At 37.1% G+C, this 17787-nt stretch overlaps 1 protein-coding gene across 5 annotated transcripts in view; it reads left to right on the top strand.

The window, feature by feature from the left end:
• VGLL3 (vestigial like family member 3) overlaps nucleotides 1-13543 on the top strand; it is a 55552-nt gene extending 42009 nt beyond the window's left edge. For 4 of the 5 annotated variants that reach the window (XR_015724235.1, XM_045785414.2, XM_045785413.2 and 1 more), the window contains one exon: nucleotides 713-6917. Coding sequence is in view for 4 of the 5 variants with exons in the window: in XM_045785414.2 (XP_045641370.1) it covers nucleotides 713-756 (44 nt within the window). In the remaining variant the exon portion in view is untranslated. Of the gene's footprint in view, nucleotides 1-712; nucleotides 6918-12324 lie in introns of those variants that run through there. The other variant, XM_045785416.2, reaches the window with a different exon arrangement.
• The last annotated feature ends 4244 nt before the right edge of the window (nucleotides 13544-17787 follow it).

A 17787-nucleotide genomic window follows, 5' to 3' on the forward strand; every position in this document is an offset into this window, starting at 1 on the left:
TTCCTTTGGTGGCTATTTTTAAAACCTCATCTGTAAATTTTATTTTCTTGCTATGAAGTATAGATTTTTATAAGCCATCTTAAATATTTTCTGGAGGAAGATGTGAAAAAATAAGTACATTTACAAAAACAATATTTTGTGCTGTTAGCTATGAACCGGCTATGTCTGTTTTACTGACATTATTAGATCCAGTTTTTAACCATGTCTAATTGCTCACCATCTTGCATAGCAAGACCACCATGGACTAACTACATTTCAAAATAGCACCAGAATTTACTCACTCGTTTAGTTCAAAAGTATCATTTAATTGCTGAAAAGTATTAACTGAAGTGCCCCAAAGATTGGTTAACTTGTTTTCTCCAAATTTTAGCTCCTTTTGGAATTAGAAATAAGAAGGTTTTGTTTATATTATTTTATTGTATTTATTACCACTCATACGTCAAGAAAATAAAAACCACAGTAAGGGATTTCTGCCGTACAAATAGGACTGCTCTAGTCTAGAGTTTTTGTCAACCTCTGTGTTGGTTGGCTTTTTGAAAATTGTGAGCTCGAGCACGGAATTGTTTTAGGGATCAGGTCATCCTTAAGCCATGCCCCACAGTGGCCTTGATTGTCTTTTCGGCTTCTATATCCAATGCCTTGTAGATTACACCTACTTCCACGTGCTTCCTGTATTAAAGCTTTTCGTTTTTCTCACTGTCACCTTTCCCAGGTCTACAGCATCAAGACAAGAGCAAGGAATCCCCATGGTACTGAAATACAGTATTAGCAAGTCAGGTTGGAGTGTGAATCCGTGGGCCCACTGGGAAAGATGCTGCCAGGATTTTCCATTCTGCAGTGGGACACGATAGACATGCAAGGAGAAGAGGAAGTATCAGCCAGCTGACTTTGGTTGGGAGCCTTTTCTTGAGAAAGCGGAGTGGGTCCTAGACATTGAAGAAAAGCATTTTTGTTTGTTTTTTTCCCCTCATCTGAGCCTTTGCCAACTGTGCAACTCTCTTTTTTTTTTTTTTGTCTTGCTTTTATGGATACATGGTTTAATTTTTGTTTCCTTTTGATGTTGGGTTTTGTTTTGTTTTGTTTTTCCTTTTTGAACCAACCACCTTGTCAGGAAAAGATGAACCACAAATGAAAATGCTCATTCTTTCAGGAATAAAATTTTGTAGCTCTGTGTGTATCTATTTTTGTAGAAATACAGAAAGTTTGATTTAGCATTGATGGGCTATTTTTGAGGGATGTATTTTTTTTAATATTGTAAAAATTGTTAAGTTCTGTTTAAAGAACTTGCTCTCAGAGAAGCACTGGCAAAACTGTTGAGAAGGCTTGTCTTTAAGATGTCTGTGATATTCTCTGTGCTTTCTAGGTTACCTCAAGTGTTTGATAATTTCTCCTTTTTTACAAAAGTAGCACCATAGCCAAGCCAATATAGTATTGTTTTACATTAAATCTCAGTGAAGATTTAATTCCATGCTAGCTCACTTAGCTTTGAGTTATATGCATAGCTTGAAAAGGAAGTTTTGTTAATGACCACACTAAAGAAAGGATATTTCATTACTTCGATTTGTCCCAAAGAGTACTTGGAGGTTGACGAAGAAGAAAGTTTGCAGAAACTTTCAATCAGATGGAGAGTTTGCCTAGAGTGTATAATTGTCTTTCTAGCCCATTCAACTTTGACAAATGGTACCAGTTTATATCCAACTACTGGAAAAAAAATTCATTTACCCATGCTATCTTTGATTGCCAGTGGCTTAGTTTCCTTGTTTCTAATTATGCAGTGATGGCAATTTTTTAAGGTCATATTTTAAGTGGATTTTTTTTTTTCCTGGAGATGATTTGAAGCGATAATATTTCAGAAGGTACTAGGTGTGTCACAAAGCCTTTAATTCAATGGCTATTTCTGATAATGTTACTCATTGTAAATTGAAAAATATATGTAATATTTTAAACATTTTTTTTCAAGACTTTCTTGTTTGTTTAAATCTGGTCTTAGTTGATTGAACTCTTTTAAGAAAACTTTTTAGAGCAAATGAAATTTAAATTGGAATTTATGCCACAATTACTTAAGTTGGGATAATAAATTGACTATTTATTCTTTGGAAAGTATCCTTGAAAACTCAGGATTCAACTTGGCATGGCCCTCAGGATCTAAATAAGGTGAAGTTGGAATTATCATTAAGACCTTGTTGGGAAAAGATTAGGGTTATAAAAGCAGTTTTTAATATCTTAAGGATTTTTGATGCAAAGTCTATTCTCTTGTAGTTGCTTCCAGAGATGGGTCGCATTAAAAAGTGTTATATAGAAATTTTAGTTTGGTAAAAGTTTCTCAAATGTGCCCCATCCTGGTCTTCACCCATACGAAATACAGTGTTTAGTGAAATACCACTTTCCATTTTAAATTGTGTGTATCTTGTGCATAAACATTTTAGCTATAAGAACAGCACAGAGTCTGCTCAGCTAGGCAGGGTTCTTACAGATAATTTAAAGTAGTTCCCTTATCTCTGTTTTTTGCAATAGTTTTCTTTCCTGGTGCCTCTGGTGAGTTATAAATCTATACACTCTCTTGTATTCTTGTCATAAGTTGTTTCTTCTTAACCAGGCTCTCCTTAACGCAATATGCATATTTTTACCTAATGTGAGGTCAAAACTTAAGGAATTTTTGATATGAACCTAGATTTCTAGGGAGTGGCTTGGTTAATTATCTATATTTTGATCTAAAATTTGATTTGCTACAGTTGTGTGTACTTCGCCCAATCTGTGGAGCATGAAGTTAAATGAATCTATAAAATTGGTTTCCTCTTGTGTCCTCCTGAGTTTTCAAAGACAAGTATTCGGCAGTTCCCATGGGATGACTCACTGGGGATTATTTATTTTCCTCCTCTTCCCTTGGAACCTATTAACTTCCTTTGCAGTTTCTCTTAGAACAGCGTTGTACTTCAACTCATTCAGATCATTCAATTGGATTTTCCCAATTAAGGGAGAAGAAAAGTATTAACTCTCTGCTTCTTTCCTTATTCTCCATTGAACTGAATTCAAGAAGAGAGAGACAGTTGTATAGCTACACCCTGAATTTGGACTGTGTTCTGTGCCACTCCTGGTAACTATAGTATGAAAGGTTCCTTGGCTCTGGGGCCCAAGAAAAGTTGGGGGCCTGAATTCTGCTGTATCCAGGAAAGATTTGTAAGTGAGGTCTCCTGTTGAGAAAAGGCATTGTTGACATACTGCAAGGATTAGATCCTTGCACAGACAAGGAATAGATCAAAGTCTAAGTAAAAAGAGAATGCATGTCTCTGTAATTGCCTGGCATCCCCTTGATTTTGTTTTGTTTTGGGGTTTTTTGGTGTTTTGTTTTTTTGGTTTTTGTTTTGTTTTGTTTTGTTTTGCCTGGCATCCCCTTGTTATGATCATTACCTTCACCACCAAAAGTTATAAAAGAGGATGAGTTGTAATTTATCATGATATTCTGAATTTAGTTTGGGTTTAAAATGCTATCACTCTCTGGGGCTGCTTTTCTCACATCAAAAGGATGCTGTTGTACTTAGAGGCTTCTAACCTGCTTTTCTGGGGGCTACCAACTTCCTCCCCCATTCATTTGGAACAGCTCCATCTTTGACTATTTTAAAAATTAGGCTTCATTCAGGGTTTTTAAAGCCTGTGAGCTAGACCCTATTAAATCATCTTATTTATTTGACATTTAATCTAGGCTTCGACTGCTAAACTAACATGAGTTAAGGAACAACGGAATATTGGTAAGTTAGATCTCAACAGGCTATGTTGTCCCTCACTGTTTATTTGAAAAGAGCCTCTAAATTTAATTTTAAAAGCAATGTTTGTTCTTAAGAAAGTTAGCCGTCCCCTCCTAACTTTCATCTGTAATTTTTTCTTTCTTTCTCTGTCCTCTTAAAATTATTTACATTATTATTTTAAGCAAAAATGCCCAAGGTTGCTCTACATTTTGCAGATGAGAACCAGTGGGTTGCAAATAATTTAACAAATTAATTCTTTTAACTTTATAAAAACTTAAAAAAAACAAATTCTAGGCACTGGCATAAGACATGCCCTTGAGGAGCTCATTATTCATTTTGCAAATCATATTTCCTATTCCTATCCTAAGACCTGCAGAATAGGGCAGGATCTACCTAGTTTTTGCATTTGCTCTCTGGTTTAGTGTTACATTTGTCATTTAAAGTTGCAATCAGAAACTATATTTCAAGAAACTGAATTCTGTTTCTTACTGAGTGTCCCTTTGTTGCATAGTATTTGCCAAATTAAGTCAATGGGGCAGTGGCATTAAGTGGTGGAAAAGGAAAGTTTATATATTGGAGTGTTGACTGAGGGATGAATAGAGAAGCAGAATGAATTAATGGAAAAGAGCATTGACTTGTGCATTAGGTCATTTTCTGAATTCTGGCTTAGCCACAATGAGATATGTGTGATTTGGGGTTTATTTATCTTTTGAGATAATAGTACCTAACCGGCAGGCTGTAAAGTGTGGAAATCATTATCTATCTATCTATCATCTATCTATCTATCTATCTATGTATCATCTATCTATCTATCTATCTATCTATCTATCTATCTCTCTATCATCTCTCATCAATCGTATCTGTCTCATAGTAGATGTTCAAGAAGTGACAGGTACCACAAATGTCTGTCAATTAAGTAAGTCATAAAACTGAGCTCCCAGATGTCCCTTCTTTATACTTTCCATAGTCATTTCTGCAGCAAATAGATAAATGACTGCTTTTTCATAACACATTGTTGCAAGAGAATCTCGTCCACTACTATTTGTTGAAGATAAAGTGTAAATTGCTTAATTATTTCTGTTACTTTAGTGTGTCATTTATGAAGGAAAATAAATTAACCTTTTAGCGGTGTGTAGGTCCCAACTGTGAGCTTTCTTACATTTCCAAAATTTTATTCATCCAGGATCCTATGTATTATTTTCTCCCAAATTAAGGCAACATCTTTACTAAATCACCAAAGTTTATATTTTTACAGTTCTATTTTGGGCTTCCTTAGCACCTGGAATAAAAACCTCTCTTTTGAAGTTATTCATTTTTTTTTTTACTTGCCTTGGAGGAAAAATTGCAAAATATGGTGGAAAAAAATCGTTTGCATGAAAAGGGGAGGGAAAAAAATCCCTTTACAATCTCAGCAGATTTACTCTGCTTGAGAAAAAAAGAAACAATTTTATTGGAAGCAGATGTTGACACTGTGTCAGTTATTGAAGATGGAAAGAGTTCACTTGAACCATTGCAGTTACAAAGGAGTATTGATGGCAGTTAGAATCCCTGTGATTGATCACCTTCACAGCAGACATAAGGACAGCAGAAAAGCGGAAACTGTATGAGACCAAGACTGAAATCAGCCTGCTGATTTTCATCTACAGGATCTTTAGGACCCAGTTTTGTTTTGTTTTGTGTTTTCTTGTCTCCAGGATAAAAGACACACCTTTCAGAAAATTTAAGGCTTCTTGGAGAAATTAAAATTTATTCTCCAAAAACATGGCCCAAGAGCTCTTTAAATCTCTTATTAAAGTATTAAAACTCTCTTTAAAATCATTTTAGAAAAATTGGGGTATAGTTTTAGTTCAAAAATGTATGTGGAAGACAAATATATAAACTACACAAGAGTGGATGATTGAAGATTGGGGTATGGGTGGGCCCTGCAGGGAACCCTCAGTCTCAAGAGCTTCAAAATGTTGATGACCTTGGTAATGTGGTCATGGATATTGGGCACAGAACAGACTTTCAGAATTTTTCAGCGGCCTTTTTTCTTTTAGTGCTCTCTGGGAATTTCACCCTATACACTTTCCCAAAATATAGAAATAGCCATTATTACTAAAATATCTTGATTTTCTTATTTCCTTTATTGTCCATTATGCTTTTTTGTTTGTTTGAAAAATATTTGTATAGTTTCGAATAATTAATTAAACTAATGTTCACTTGAAATTGCAAATTAATTAGATCCAATAAATTTATCTGAATCTCCTTTTAAAGTTCCAAGAAATACTAATTGAATTAAGCGTAATTTACCAATTCCATGATATAAGTAAACAATGATACCTTCTAGAAAAGGGCAGGTGACTGTCAATTAGCTTCCTTTTTAACAATTTCTGGACTACTAAATTTTGACATAAGAATAACTCTTTTAGAATATAAGATTCTTTAGGGTTTTTTTTTTTTTGGTGTATGCATAAGATGTGAACTTTTCTAATTATATCTCTTTATACTAATAGAGATGTACATTTTTTTTATTCTGTGGCTAGGGCAAAAGTTAATGATTATTACACACATGATTTAATTTCTTAGGATATTTACAATCTTGGATATTATATATGATTTAAAAAGACTATTCCATACATTTTTCTGGATATACAGTATAGGGAAGGGTTTTTGTGTGAATTCTTTGTATCATTTTAAAGTGCATATATTGGAAGGGAAAACACGGATTAATTTGTTTTTAGCACATAAATCTAGGTAAGGTGAAATACTTTTATTAAAAAATAAATAGTATGGAGGACTTTATATTTGTCACTTGATTAGGCAAACTGAAAACTATTAATAGAAATATTATCCTACAACATTGAAATATAACAAAATTCCAGACTTGTTAGTTTTATGAGCAATTTTATGCTATCTTAATTTTACATTTCCAGAAAGACAAATTAACTAATCTTGCCTATGTTGTCAGTCTTAATTTACAAAATTCATAAAACTTTTGGTTTTACAAGCTAATTATAAAATATTAATTTTTTTTCTGTTTTTCTTGGGGTTCGGGAAAGAGGCATTTTCATATTTCTGTTCACTCTTCAAATGCAGGTCACATAACTATGTGTCAGTGATAAAAGATGGTGGAGGACTTTATAGTAAAAGCAATGTTATCTTCAATATGTTCAATAAATAATTTAATGTGAATTTAATGTTTATATTTTAATGTAGCATTTTGGTTTGGTCTGCATTTCTTGACAATTAACTAAAGCTCTGTTTTCTTCTTATCCAATTAAGCAATTTATAAATATCTTCGGAAATTAAAACATCTTAGTGTTTTGTTTGTTTGTTTTTATGAGGTTAATTTCTAAGGCCAAGAAATTTAGTTGTTACAGTGAGGAGTGGGTTATAAAACAAGCGTTTATAATGGAAGAGCAAGTGAAATGGGCTATGTTAATTATATAACAGCAGGAAGCTTGCAAATGCATTTTTTAGTACAATGTTTCTAAAATTATCAAATGACTCTTTAAGAGAAGTGCATTTTGTTGCTTTGTTTTTACACTTGTTGGATACAGAACTTGCTATAAGTGTTGTGAAAAAAAAAAACACCAAAAAACAAAAAAAGCAAAAACAAAAACAAAAAACCTTTCCTAACAATTCCTTGGCACTGAAGAACTGCACTTGGAAAGGAAAATTCCAAGACCTTCTATTTTTGAAGGAAGCTAGAGTTTTCCTACAATGGACTCTACTTTCGTCTTAAATGAATTTCATTTAGAAGTACGAAAGTCTAGAAATAAGTGTTTAAATCAGTAGACCCCCCAACATATTAGGTGAAATAATTTGGCATTTTTAACTGTTTGCTATATTTAGACTGGACTAGTGTTACTAGTTTTCTATGGCCGCTGTAAAAAATTACCACAAACTTAATGGCTTCCAACAACACAAATTTATTATCTTAACCACCCTGTAGGTCAGACATTCGGCACTGCTCTCGGGCAAAATCAAAGTTTCAGCCGCATTCCTTCTGGATGCTCTAAGGGAGAATCTCTTTCCTTGCTGTTGCAAGCTTCGAGAGTCCTTGACTGATGCTCCCCTTCCTCCGTCTTCTCAGCCTTTAGCCACTGGGCAAGTCCTTCTCACATGGCATCGCTCTGACCCTCTCTTTTGCGCCTCACTCACATGTTTGAAGACCTTTGTGATGACATAGAGTCTGCCTGAACAGTCTCCTCATCTCAAGGTTCTTAATTACATTTGCAAAGTCCTTGAAACGTAAGGTAACATATTCACAGGTTCTAGAGACTAGGATGTGAGTATTTTTTTGAAGGGGGCATTATTCTACTACCACAATTAGTAGTAGATTTCGATACAGTTTTTCATCAGGCCTGTAACCTGGGACTGTTTAATAAATCACTGAAACTAGCAAGGCTTCTTCCATGTTCACAATGGCCATTTGTGGAGGTTTCATCTTCATTCACTTAAGTAATTGCCTACGAAGAGAATTTCTGTTGTTATTTCAAACATTTCACGTGGCTATTCTAGTGCCTTGGAATCTAGAGGGCGATGTGGTATTTATGTCAGACAAGCACTCAGGGGGGGTGGAGAGCGGGACATCTGGTGCAGATTCCTCCTAGCTGAAGTGTGTTTTCTCTGGGGATAATCAACTACCATTTAATTGTTTTGCTTCCTTTTTTGGGAACGTATGATCATCCTGTGATGTCCTAAGTCTCCAAGCATCTCATTTGACCTGCTGATACACATGTGACAAAATATCTATATATGACCACATTGACATGGTAAAGCTTTTCCATTTTGGTCCAGATGGATTCATTACATCTGTTATCAGTTAAGCAGTGGAACGACTGTGATGGAAAGCAAACATGTTCTGATGCACTTAACGTGTAAAGTAGACACCTATACTCTGGAAGGCTGTTGATCAATAAATGAGCTAGACTGTCTTCAAAACAACACTCAAGTACAACTGTTTGACTTTCCACACCAGGTTGGGCTGTGGCTGAATGAAGAACACCAGCCTTGATCTTTGCTTTGCACTTGTAAAAGAGACTATTTGCAGGGAGCCAAATATAGTAACAGAGGATTTATTATCTTGCCAAAAAATACAAAATCTGTTCCCCTTTAAACGTGACACTCTATCCTTTTCTTGTGGATCTTGCTCAAAGGAAAATAGAGCTTTAAACTACCCCATTCCTTCTGCTGGAAGTGCCCTCATTTTTTTTCAAATGGGCTATGTGTGGTTTTGTGTTTTATATTTCCTGAAGAAAATGGCTATATGAGAAATCCAACCAGTATTAAGCACTTTTCTCACCAAAACAAAAAACAAAAAAACAAAACCAAAAAAACCCTGAAAGACAAAACATTTCTAAATCAAAGATGAGAATCAAGAGCAATTAAGAAAATCACATTTTGGTGGCTTCAAAACCAAGTATCACTGGGTGATGGTCTATGTTTCATTTTGTATTGAGCCAAAAAAATAATTTTTAAAAAATTGTCTTCAACCAACCAGGTGCTTTCTTTGCCTTAGAACATGAGTGTTTTGCTCTGAATGTTGTCTGATGAGTAGATGAACTAGTCTAGATTATAACGTTGGTAATGACAGTTAACTCTTCTGCTTGGTTTATGATGTATATACAGAATTTTGAAAACAGTTTTGCAAACATCACCAAGAAAATAAGCTTTCCAGTGACAGCTTTACCAGACATCTTCGTGTGGGATTTTAAAACAAACACAAGGCTGTTTGGAAATACTTGGTATATGTAAATATGCAAAATATGCTGAACAGTGCTAACAGCTGTAGGGTGTACTCCCTCATCCTGAGCAGAATATTTTGGTGGCAGTGGTGGTTGTTTTTTCCATCTTTGCTTCTCATCTCCCTCACCGCCCCCACCCCCGTCTCCACCCACTCACCCATCCACAGACAAAAGCACATACTTAACACCCTTCCCCCCTATTTCCAGGCTGTTTCCAAGAGAATCATTTCAGCAGATTCCCCCTGGAAAAGGTGGGTGGTGCCTTGAAGGACTGAGCTGCACGATGTCATAAAGGCTGAGCTTCTCGAACTTGCTTGCACTTGCTCTGACACCAGCCTCGCACAAACCCCAGACACTCCGCAGGCCACATTCCATTAAGGCTTGTCATTGCAAGTGGGGGGGGGGGTGTCTGCTTGAGCGTGGCCTTCCTGCTATGATGTTCCCAAAGAACACAGAGTAATCATTTTCAATGTGTGCTATCAGGTTCTGTAACATCAAGGCACTCATTCATTTATAAAAATAAGCATATGCCTTTCTGCTTACAGCCTGCAAAAGGAAGGGCGGACTCAAGTTAAAAATGAGAATCTCTTCTTACGGCCTTTTGACAGGTTTGGAGATGAGAAGGTGACAAATGTGAAGTGAGAAACCCTGGGACCTAGGACCGGATCCACTCATAATTTGTTGATATCATTTAGTCAGTTTCCTTACCGTAGCATAAAGATCAAATGAAATAAATGTAAACTGCTTTGAGAAAACTACAAGTACTGTATGGATACAAAGAGAAGGAACTGATATTTATGAAAACTCCTCTGTATATCATGAGCATTGCATGAAGTTATATTAAGGAATTCTCACAAATAGCAATATGTAGACACATTATTTGAGAGGCAGCAATATAAAAACCACGGTGGTTTCATGTTTAGTGATGCTACCGAGAAGCTGGATGTCCTTGGACCATTTCCTCAGCTTCTTTACGTATCAGTGTGTTCACCTGTCAAATGAAGATATTAAAAGTAACTACTCCAAACAGTTGTTACAGGAATTAAATAACGTATATAAATCATCTACCACTAAGTAAATATTACGGTTTTTCTTCTTCTTAACCTTATTTTTTAGTAATTTAAGGAATTTAGGAAATCAGTTAAGCCCTTGCCCGAGGGCACGTGACTACAAGTGACAGAGATGGGATTCAAACCCAGATTTAACCAAAAAAAGAATCTTAGACCACCAGACTACCCTCTAAAGTTTTTGCTGTTGTCACATCTGAAGGTATTTGCTGTGAGCATATTTTAATAATTTCTTAGCCAACTGGAATAATTCCCATTTTCTTCTTCCTCCAAATCCTATGAAAATGGAGCCATACAAATCTCTCTGCTCCTGGAATCCCAGAACTTAATGTGTGTGTGTGTGTGTGTGTGTGTGTGTGTGTGTGTGTGTGTGTGACATTTTTTTTTCTTTTTTCTTTTTTCCATCTAGTTTTTCTACAGGGTCATCCATATATGCTAATAACATTCATACAAGCAAAATGAAATAATGATTCCAATCCCTGGGGGCCATGGTCTTGAAGTCGTATGGGTGTTAAATTCTTTAGCCTAGACAGTTAACGGTGAATCTAGTGTCTGCATTAACCATCTGAGATAGGCCAAACTACCTTCCTATTAGGCAGTGCCCAATCATAACAAGTCTTAAAAAAAACCAGCCTTTTCAAGGAAATATTCGTAGGTGCAACTACTGCTTCTTGCTCTCTGCTGTACATTTGGGCCTGTGAAGCTTCTGAGCTTGTCTGATTCCTGGCCCCATGCTGATGCCCTGAGACTTATCAATAAAATTCAACTGCTTTGATGTTGATCTTTTTCTTGTACTTCCCAGAAGAAGTTTTTACCTGTTTTGACTTCTTTGGTTGCTCATAATAGAGTCTTTCCTGCCCCAGCCCTGCTGAATTCTAGCTCCTGGAGTGAGCCAGGGTCCAGCTATCCTAAAGCAGAAAAGATTAACTTTGGCAAGTTGGTCACCCAAGGGCTGATCTAGGATCTGAAACCTATAAAAATTGTGCAGAGGGGAGCTTTTTAAGAAGATACAAAAGCATACTAAATTATGAAAGTGAGTATTTATAGAGTATATATGAGAAATCACAACAAATTTTGAAAAGTTGTTAAACACTATACCACAGATTTCAGAAAAATCATGTAAATTTGTATTCATTACTGCTTAAGCTATATGTATAACATAACACACTACTCTCCCAACAACTAGCACATTTATCTTAGTTTTGTCTTTAGTACATCTCAAACATGTTTCTTTTCTTTCTCATATTTGGTGGTGGAACAGGTAGGTTCTGTTCATAGAGTAATATGTTCTCAGCCCCTCTTGAAACAGCATAGGGGTTGCAGTATTCCTAGATGCCATTTGTTCACTAGGACATGATTACTTAATTATATCTGGAGGTGTTTGAGAGTTATATCTCGAGGTGTTGGGTTAGTAATATATCCCACTAAATCTAAATCCAAACTATATGCATCTGGTATATAGCTTGATCCTTACCACCCCACAAAGGGAAGTGTGGTAGAGGGGACATCTGTGTGAAAGAGAGAGTGTTTTTGTATGATTGTAGTTAAAGTAGCTTATCTTTTAAAATTTGGAAAAACTTATATCAAGATGAATGCTAGGATTCATCTCAAAGCTTTGGAAGGTGGCCTATGTAAATAAGGGGCCCAGAAACCTTATCCTCATGAGCTTAGGGCAAGTCATGCCTCTTAAATGTGTCTCCCATGGTAAAAAGGAAGTCCTACTTACAAGAGCATTGATATGTGGCTTCACATTTTTAATTTTCTGGTTCCTCTCTGTTACAGTACATTAAACTACAAATCCAAAATCCAAAGATGATAAGAGTCCCATACTAAATAACCAAGATTTAAAAAGGATTCAGTTTGAGAGAGGGAGACAGAAGAAAGAGCTGCATTTTTTTCGAAGGAATTCAACATAGACAAACAAGGAGAAAATAATTTGTGAGATGACTGACCTGAAGAATTTATATGCAAATAACCTGACGCTGAGAACAGTAAGGAATGAGTTACCTCCTGGAAAAAACAGTCTTCTTTTTCTTAAGGATAAAAAAAGGACTATATAGATGTTTGCGACTATTCACGACCATGAACCAGAACTATATAACATGTTCAAAAAAATGAAGTCTTACTGTATAATGAAGCAAAGGACGCTTTCTTAGATCATCTGAAAAGAAAAGGATTTCTAACCTAGTTCTGTCATTAACAACCCATGTGCTTCTAGAAAAATCACTAAATGTCCTTGGTGTGTGTTCTCATCTGTAAAATAATGACATTAAAATTAGACAATCTTTAAGGCTGCTTCTAGTTCTAAAAGTTCTGTGATTCTACATGTATTTTCTTTAAATAAAACACATTAACCTCTTTAGACATCAGAATTAAAATTTTCCTGGAGCTAAAATAATCTGGAAAGAATAACCTAATTGGAAAAGATTATTTGACAACTTCTTCAGATGTCAATGTAAGTCTGAGCTATAAAAAAATTCAATCATGACAATGTTGTACAGAGTGGAACAAAGAAAAATTCCAAAGAATCTCTTTGTAACAAATGCCATTGGTATTTATATAATCTGAAGTTAAAAAAAAAAAAAGTGCGGCACAATTCCCTTAGAAATTAGACATTCTGGAATTTGTATTTCTTACACAGTTTATCCCCCAAGGAGCCAATATTCAAACCTGTGTATAATTTAGACTTTTTTGCTCATCCCATGTGTTCCACGTGCTGGTTTGAATTAGTCAGTTGTGGAAAGTAGAAATGTACAAATCAAAAAAAAATTCTCACAGCATTCTTATTACTAATTATGTCCAACACAGTAGACAGTTACAGACATATATCATTAAAGACATAAGTTATCTAGCCTTACCCCCTACTCACTTAGCTCTGACTGGTTTGAAAAACAAACTTGTGATGTTAGTCTAGCTTAATTTTAACAAACCGTGTTGGCTTCTATGATTTCCACTGGAAAACTAATAATTGAATATATTTCAATATCAATAAACATTTGTTGACTAAGTCTCCTTGTGTCCAAATTTCATGTAATTACCTACAGCCATTCACACTTCATCAGGAAGAACAATTTATCACCATAATCTGAAATCATTTACCATCTCCTCATGATGCCATATCTCATGTCAGAGAAAATTAGTTAAATGGACACAGTCCCTGTGCCCTAAGAATATTTTCAACCTCTTTGGTCTGAAAGCACCATTTGTTTGGATCTCAATTACATTGTGTTCTATCAATAATGATTTTGCCAAATTGATCCTATTTTATTTCCTTCGTTTCTATAAGTAAATGTCTGTTTATCCTCAATTTCTTCCCCCTAGTAAATATCCTAATGCATCATTGGTCAGTTTTCACCCTCCTAATAGCTTCATTATAGGTAGATTGCTCACGTGGAGCCTGATGCCCTCCTCACTGGGCAGTGGCTTTTGCCCTGTGTGGCCAAAGCAGTGAGTCTATTCCGAGGTACAAAGAAGAATAGTTTCTCCTCTTGGGCAAACCACTCAGTTCTAGAAAGGGCAACCACATTTGTTTTTTTGCGTGTCTGTTTGCTCTCAGATCTCTTCCTAGACCTTTTGATTGTCCACTCAGTATCACAAGAGTATTGACCCCTGATGCTGGTCAGGGATTAAAACATGGAACCAGGAGGTAGGGAGAAGCCAGGATATTTTGCCGCCTCCTGCCCTATATGCAATTTGGACAGCATCTCTGGCAGCAGCTGTATCTCCAGCAATGACTATGGCTCCTCTATGGCCTCAGCTCCTGCCACCCTCCCAGCTCCTGCCAGGTACCCTGGCCCCAGGCTCCCTTAATATTGCTTCTCCTTTTTGCCTCTATATGTGGGAGTGACTTCCTGGTATTGCTTTTCTCTGGTTTGCTTCACCATCTCCTTAGCTCTTCTATTACTGTGTAACCATGTTCCTTAGTTGACTTTGCTATTTTCAGTACTCAGAGTGGTTTTTATTTACCTAACTGGAATGTGGCAGGAACACTTTCAACTATACGGAATGGTCCCAGGAAACAAATTCTCAAGAAAGTTTCGTAGCACAGAGTTTACATGTTAGAGCATGTAAGAGCACGTTAGAGCATAGGAATGACCCCTATGCAGGCAGAAAGAAGGATTTTAGTAATCGATGAAACGCAGTGGCATCAAAAAACCCCTGAAGTCTCAGGAGTCTAAGAAATGAAGTCTGCTGAACTTGGCCGCTATGGCAGTGACAGTGGTTGCAAGTATTGCAAAGGTTAGGACAGTACTTGAGACTACATTGAAGGGCTTCCAAAGGAACGAAAAAAGGAAAGAAAGAGAAAGGAAGGAAGGGAAAACAACTCAAGATCTTGAGCTGTTAGATCAAAACACAAGTAGAAAACCAGAAACTTCCTGACAGCTTTAAATGAATGTTTTTATTCAATATAGACAGAAGGGGAAGCATGGCTGATGATCAGCTCTAAAATCTAATGATATAGTTTGGAGAATTATGAAGCAGAATGGTCAGACAACTTTGACAAGTGTGTTCCATTAACCGTAGGGGATTTAGTGGGGAAGGAATGATTCCCTTAGATGTCAGCAGAAACATTTAGGTGTTCTCAGATGAAGCTGGAAATTATGGCCCCCCATAATTAAATAAATTCCATAACAGAATCCCAAAATTCATTTGCTACTTTAAACAACTCCCTTTCTCTTTCTGTGGATACTAGCCTTCTTGCATGATCTACTCATATCACACCTCACTGCCTCTACACACAAAACTGAGCCAGATTCCAATCAGATCCAGGGGAGAATCCCTAGGTATCTTGGGAGAAGAGAGTCTACACCTCACAAGGATTGGAAAGAATTAGCTCATGTTTACCGTTTGGAAACTGAGAAGAATGCACATGACCGGATCCTGAACACGTTGGACCAAGAAGATGGAAGGCTGGCTAGACCTGTTGGATCTCGGATTGAATATGCTAACTTGATTGGCAGGAAATGGCCTAACGATTTGTTTGGTTGACTGACTAAGGCATGGATGCCACAAGGGGTTAGGTTTAATGAGGTCAAGATGCCAGAACTCCCCTGCAATTATTGAAAGGAAAGAATCCAACAGAATTACAAATTTGATAATGTTAGAACAAAATTACTACATGCAACTTAACTTTCTCTCCTTCTGACAATGTTGCCTAAAAGTTACAGAAAACACTCTTATCCCTGGGGCATTGAGAAATGTGTTATGAGAGAAAGAGCAGAATCCTTGAAAACTTGGTGCTGGCTGTCATCCGTAGATTGGGGATGATGGTGGGAGTTGCCACCCTTGACGTCATCTACACGATTTTAATGGCAATCGTGGGATCCCAGAGCAACAGAGGCCAGGTGGCAGTAGTAACCATCAGAGATAAGGGCAGCTCGATTACCGTAACTGGCTGCAGGGATGAACCGCCATTCGGAGTGTTTAAACCGCTAGGGATCTGGGGCATGGCTAATAGATTACAGAGTCCCAAGAACAAAATAAATAATCATAAAATACAACCTGATCTATATTACGGGAAATTTGTAGAGCAGAAATCTTATGTGAGTCACCGCCTCAAGTCATGGCCTCTTACCCAATTCCTCCACTCAAGCTAGTCTGTAAACGTGAACTTCTTGATTGAAGGAAAGACCAGGTCCCCCTTGAGAATGGCCTTGCAACACTGTCATGTGAACAGACTTTAAACATCTCTCTAAGCACCCCTGATACAGTATATAGCTATTTTTCCTGTTACTCTGCACTAGAGAAAGGGAAAAATCCCAGACACGGACCCTGAGTTGACCCTAATCCCTGTAGACCTGAAATGCCACTATGGTTCACTGAAGCTTACCGATGTTGGCTGGTGAATGGTTTTGGCCCCAGTCTATCTCAAAGTGGGCCTATGGAATCCATGGGTCCATCCTTTGGTTATTGTCCCAGGTCCTGATCACATACTTGGGTAAAGTAGATGCAGGAAATGACAGAATCCCTGCAGTGGCCATTAGGATAAGAAGGGCCACATGTTAGATGCTGGAAGTGTCCATCTGTACTTCAACGGTAAAACAGAAGCAAAACCCTCACTCTGGAGGAACTATATATGTCAGCTTTGTCTCCAAAGAATTAACGGATGAAGGAATAGCAATTCCCAGGACCCCCACATTTAACTCATCCACAAAAAACAGGAGGGGCCTTGGAGCACGGCTAGAGACTGTCATCAATGTCTATCAGGTGATGGCTCCAATTATAACTATTCTCCCAGGTGTGTACCCTGAGTACGAGAAATCAAAGCAGTCTTTGGAACTCAATACACAATTATTGATCTGACTGGCAAAGAGCTTTTGTTCTCTCTTCTCCATAATAATTTGCAAGGATTAAGAGAATTTTACCCGTCAGGGACATCAGTATACTGAATGTATAAATATATGATACAAGGTACAGACACTGCTGTATCTTAGGGCTTTTTAATTTTCCTGGTTTCTGTGTAATAAAGTCCTCAAGACCTTGGTCAGGATATTCCTTGGCACATTCCGCTAGTCCATGACATTGATGCCGATTGAGTCTGGTAAGGAAGGAGTAGCAAGAATAACCTAAAAACCTAGGAAGTTATTTGTGTATAGGGAGCAGAAATAAAATAAGTGAAAATCCCATCTTCTGCCTTGTCAGCAACCTTTCTAAAAGCATGTGGGAAAACTCTCTCTAAGGTGAAAGGCAGGTTGCTGTAACCTGTACAGTGTATCTCTCAAAAGAAGAAATTATTTTGGGGGAGCTAAATTTATTTTCATAAAAATAGATACATATTTCACAAGTGGCCGTATCCTAGCTGTGCACCTCGCTTCTTCCTCCAGCACTGACATCTATACAATGACAGAGTGCCTCACGCTCTTAGTATCCCACCGCTCACGGCTTCCAACTGAGAAACCCATTTCACAGCCAGAGAAGAGGGCAGTCCACACCATCAAATGCACTTAACTCATTCTGATCTGGTAGATTAGTGCAGTGGCTAACGGTTCCATTTGGGGTCACCTGGACAACATGTTCCGAGGTTGGTTTTGCTGTCTTACAAAGTTTGCTGAACTTGCTTTGAAACTGTAACTAATGGTCTGGTGCGATCATTTCCACAATCAGAAGACAATTCGTGTGGGAACTGAGGGAAGTAGGAGTAATCCTCTCACGGGTACATTTATATACCCGATGAGAAACAAATCTAGATGGACCGGAGAGGCTCCTTTTCTCTCCCTTTTTTGGTGTCTTAGCAGAGAGCTGGCT

This window comes from Ursus americanus, chromosome 4 (genome assembly GCF_024610735.1).
Source record: "Ursus americanus isolate L20-20 chromosome 4, mUrsAme1.1.p, whole genome shotgun sequence".
Taxonomy (NCBI): Eukaryota; Metazoa; Chordata; class Mammalia; order Carnivora; family Ursidae; genus Ursus; species Ursus americanus.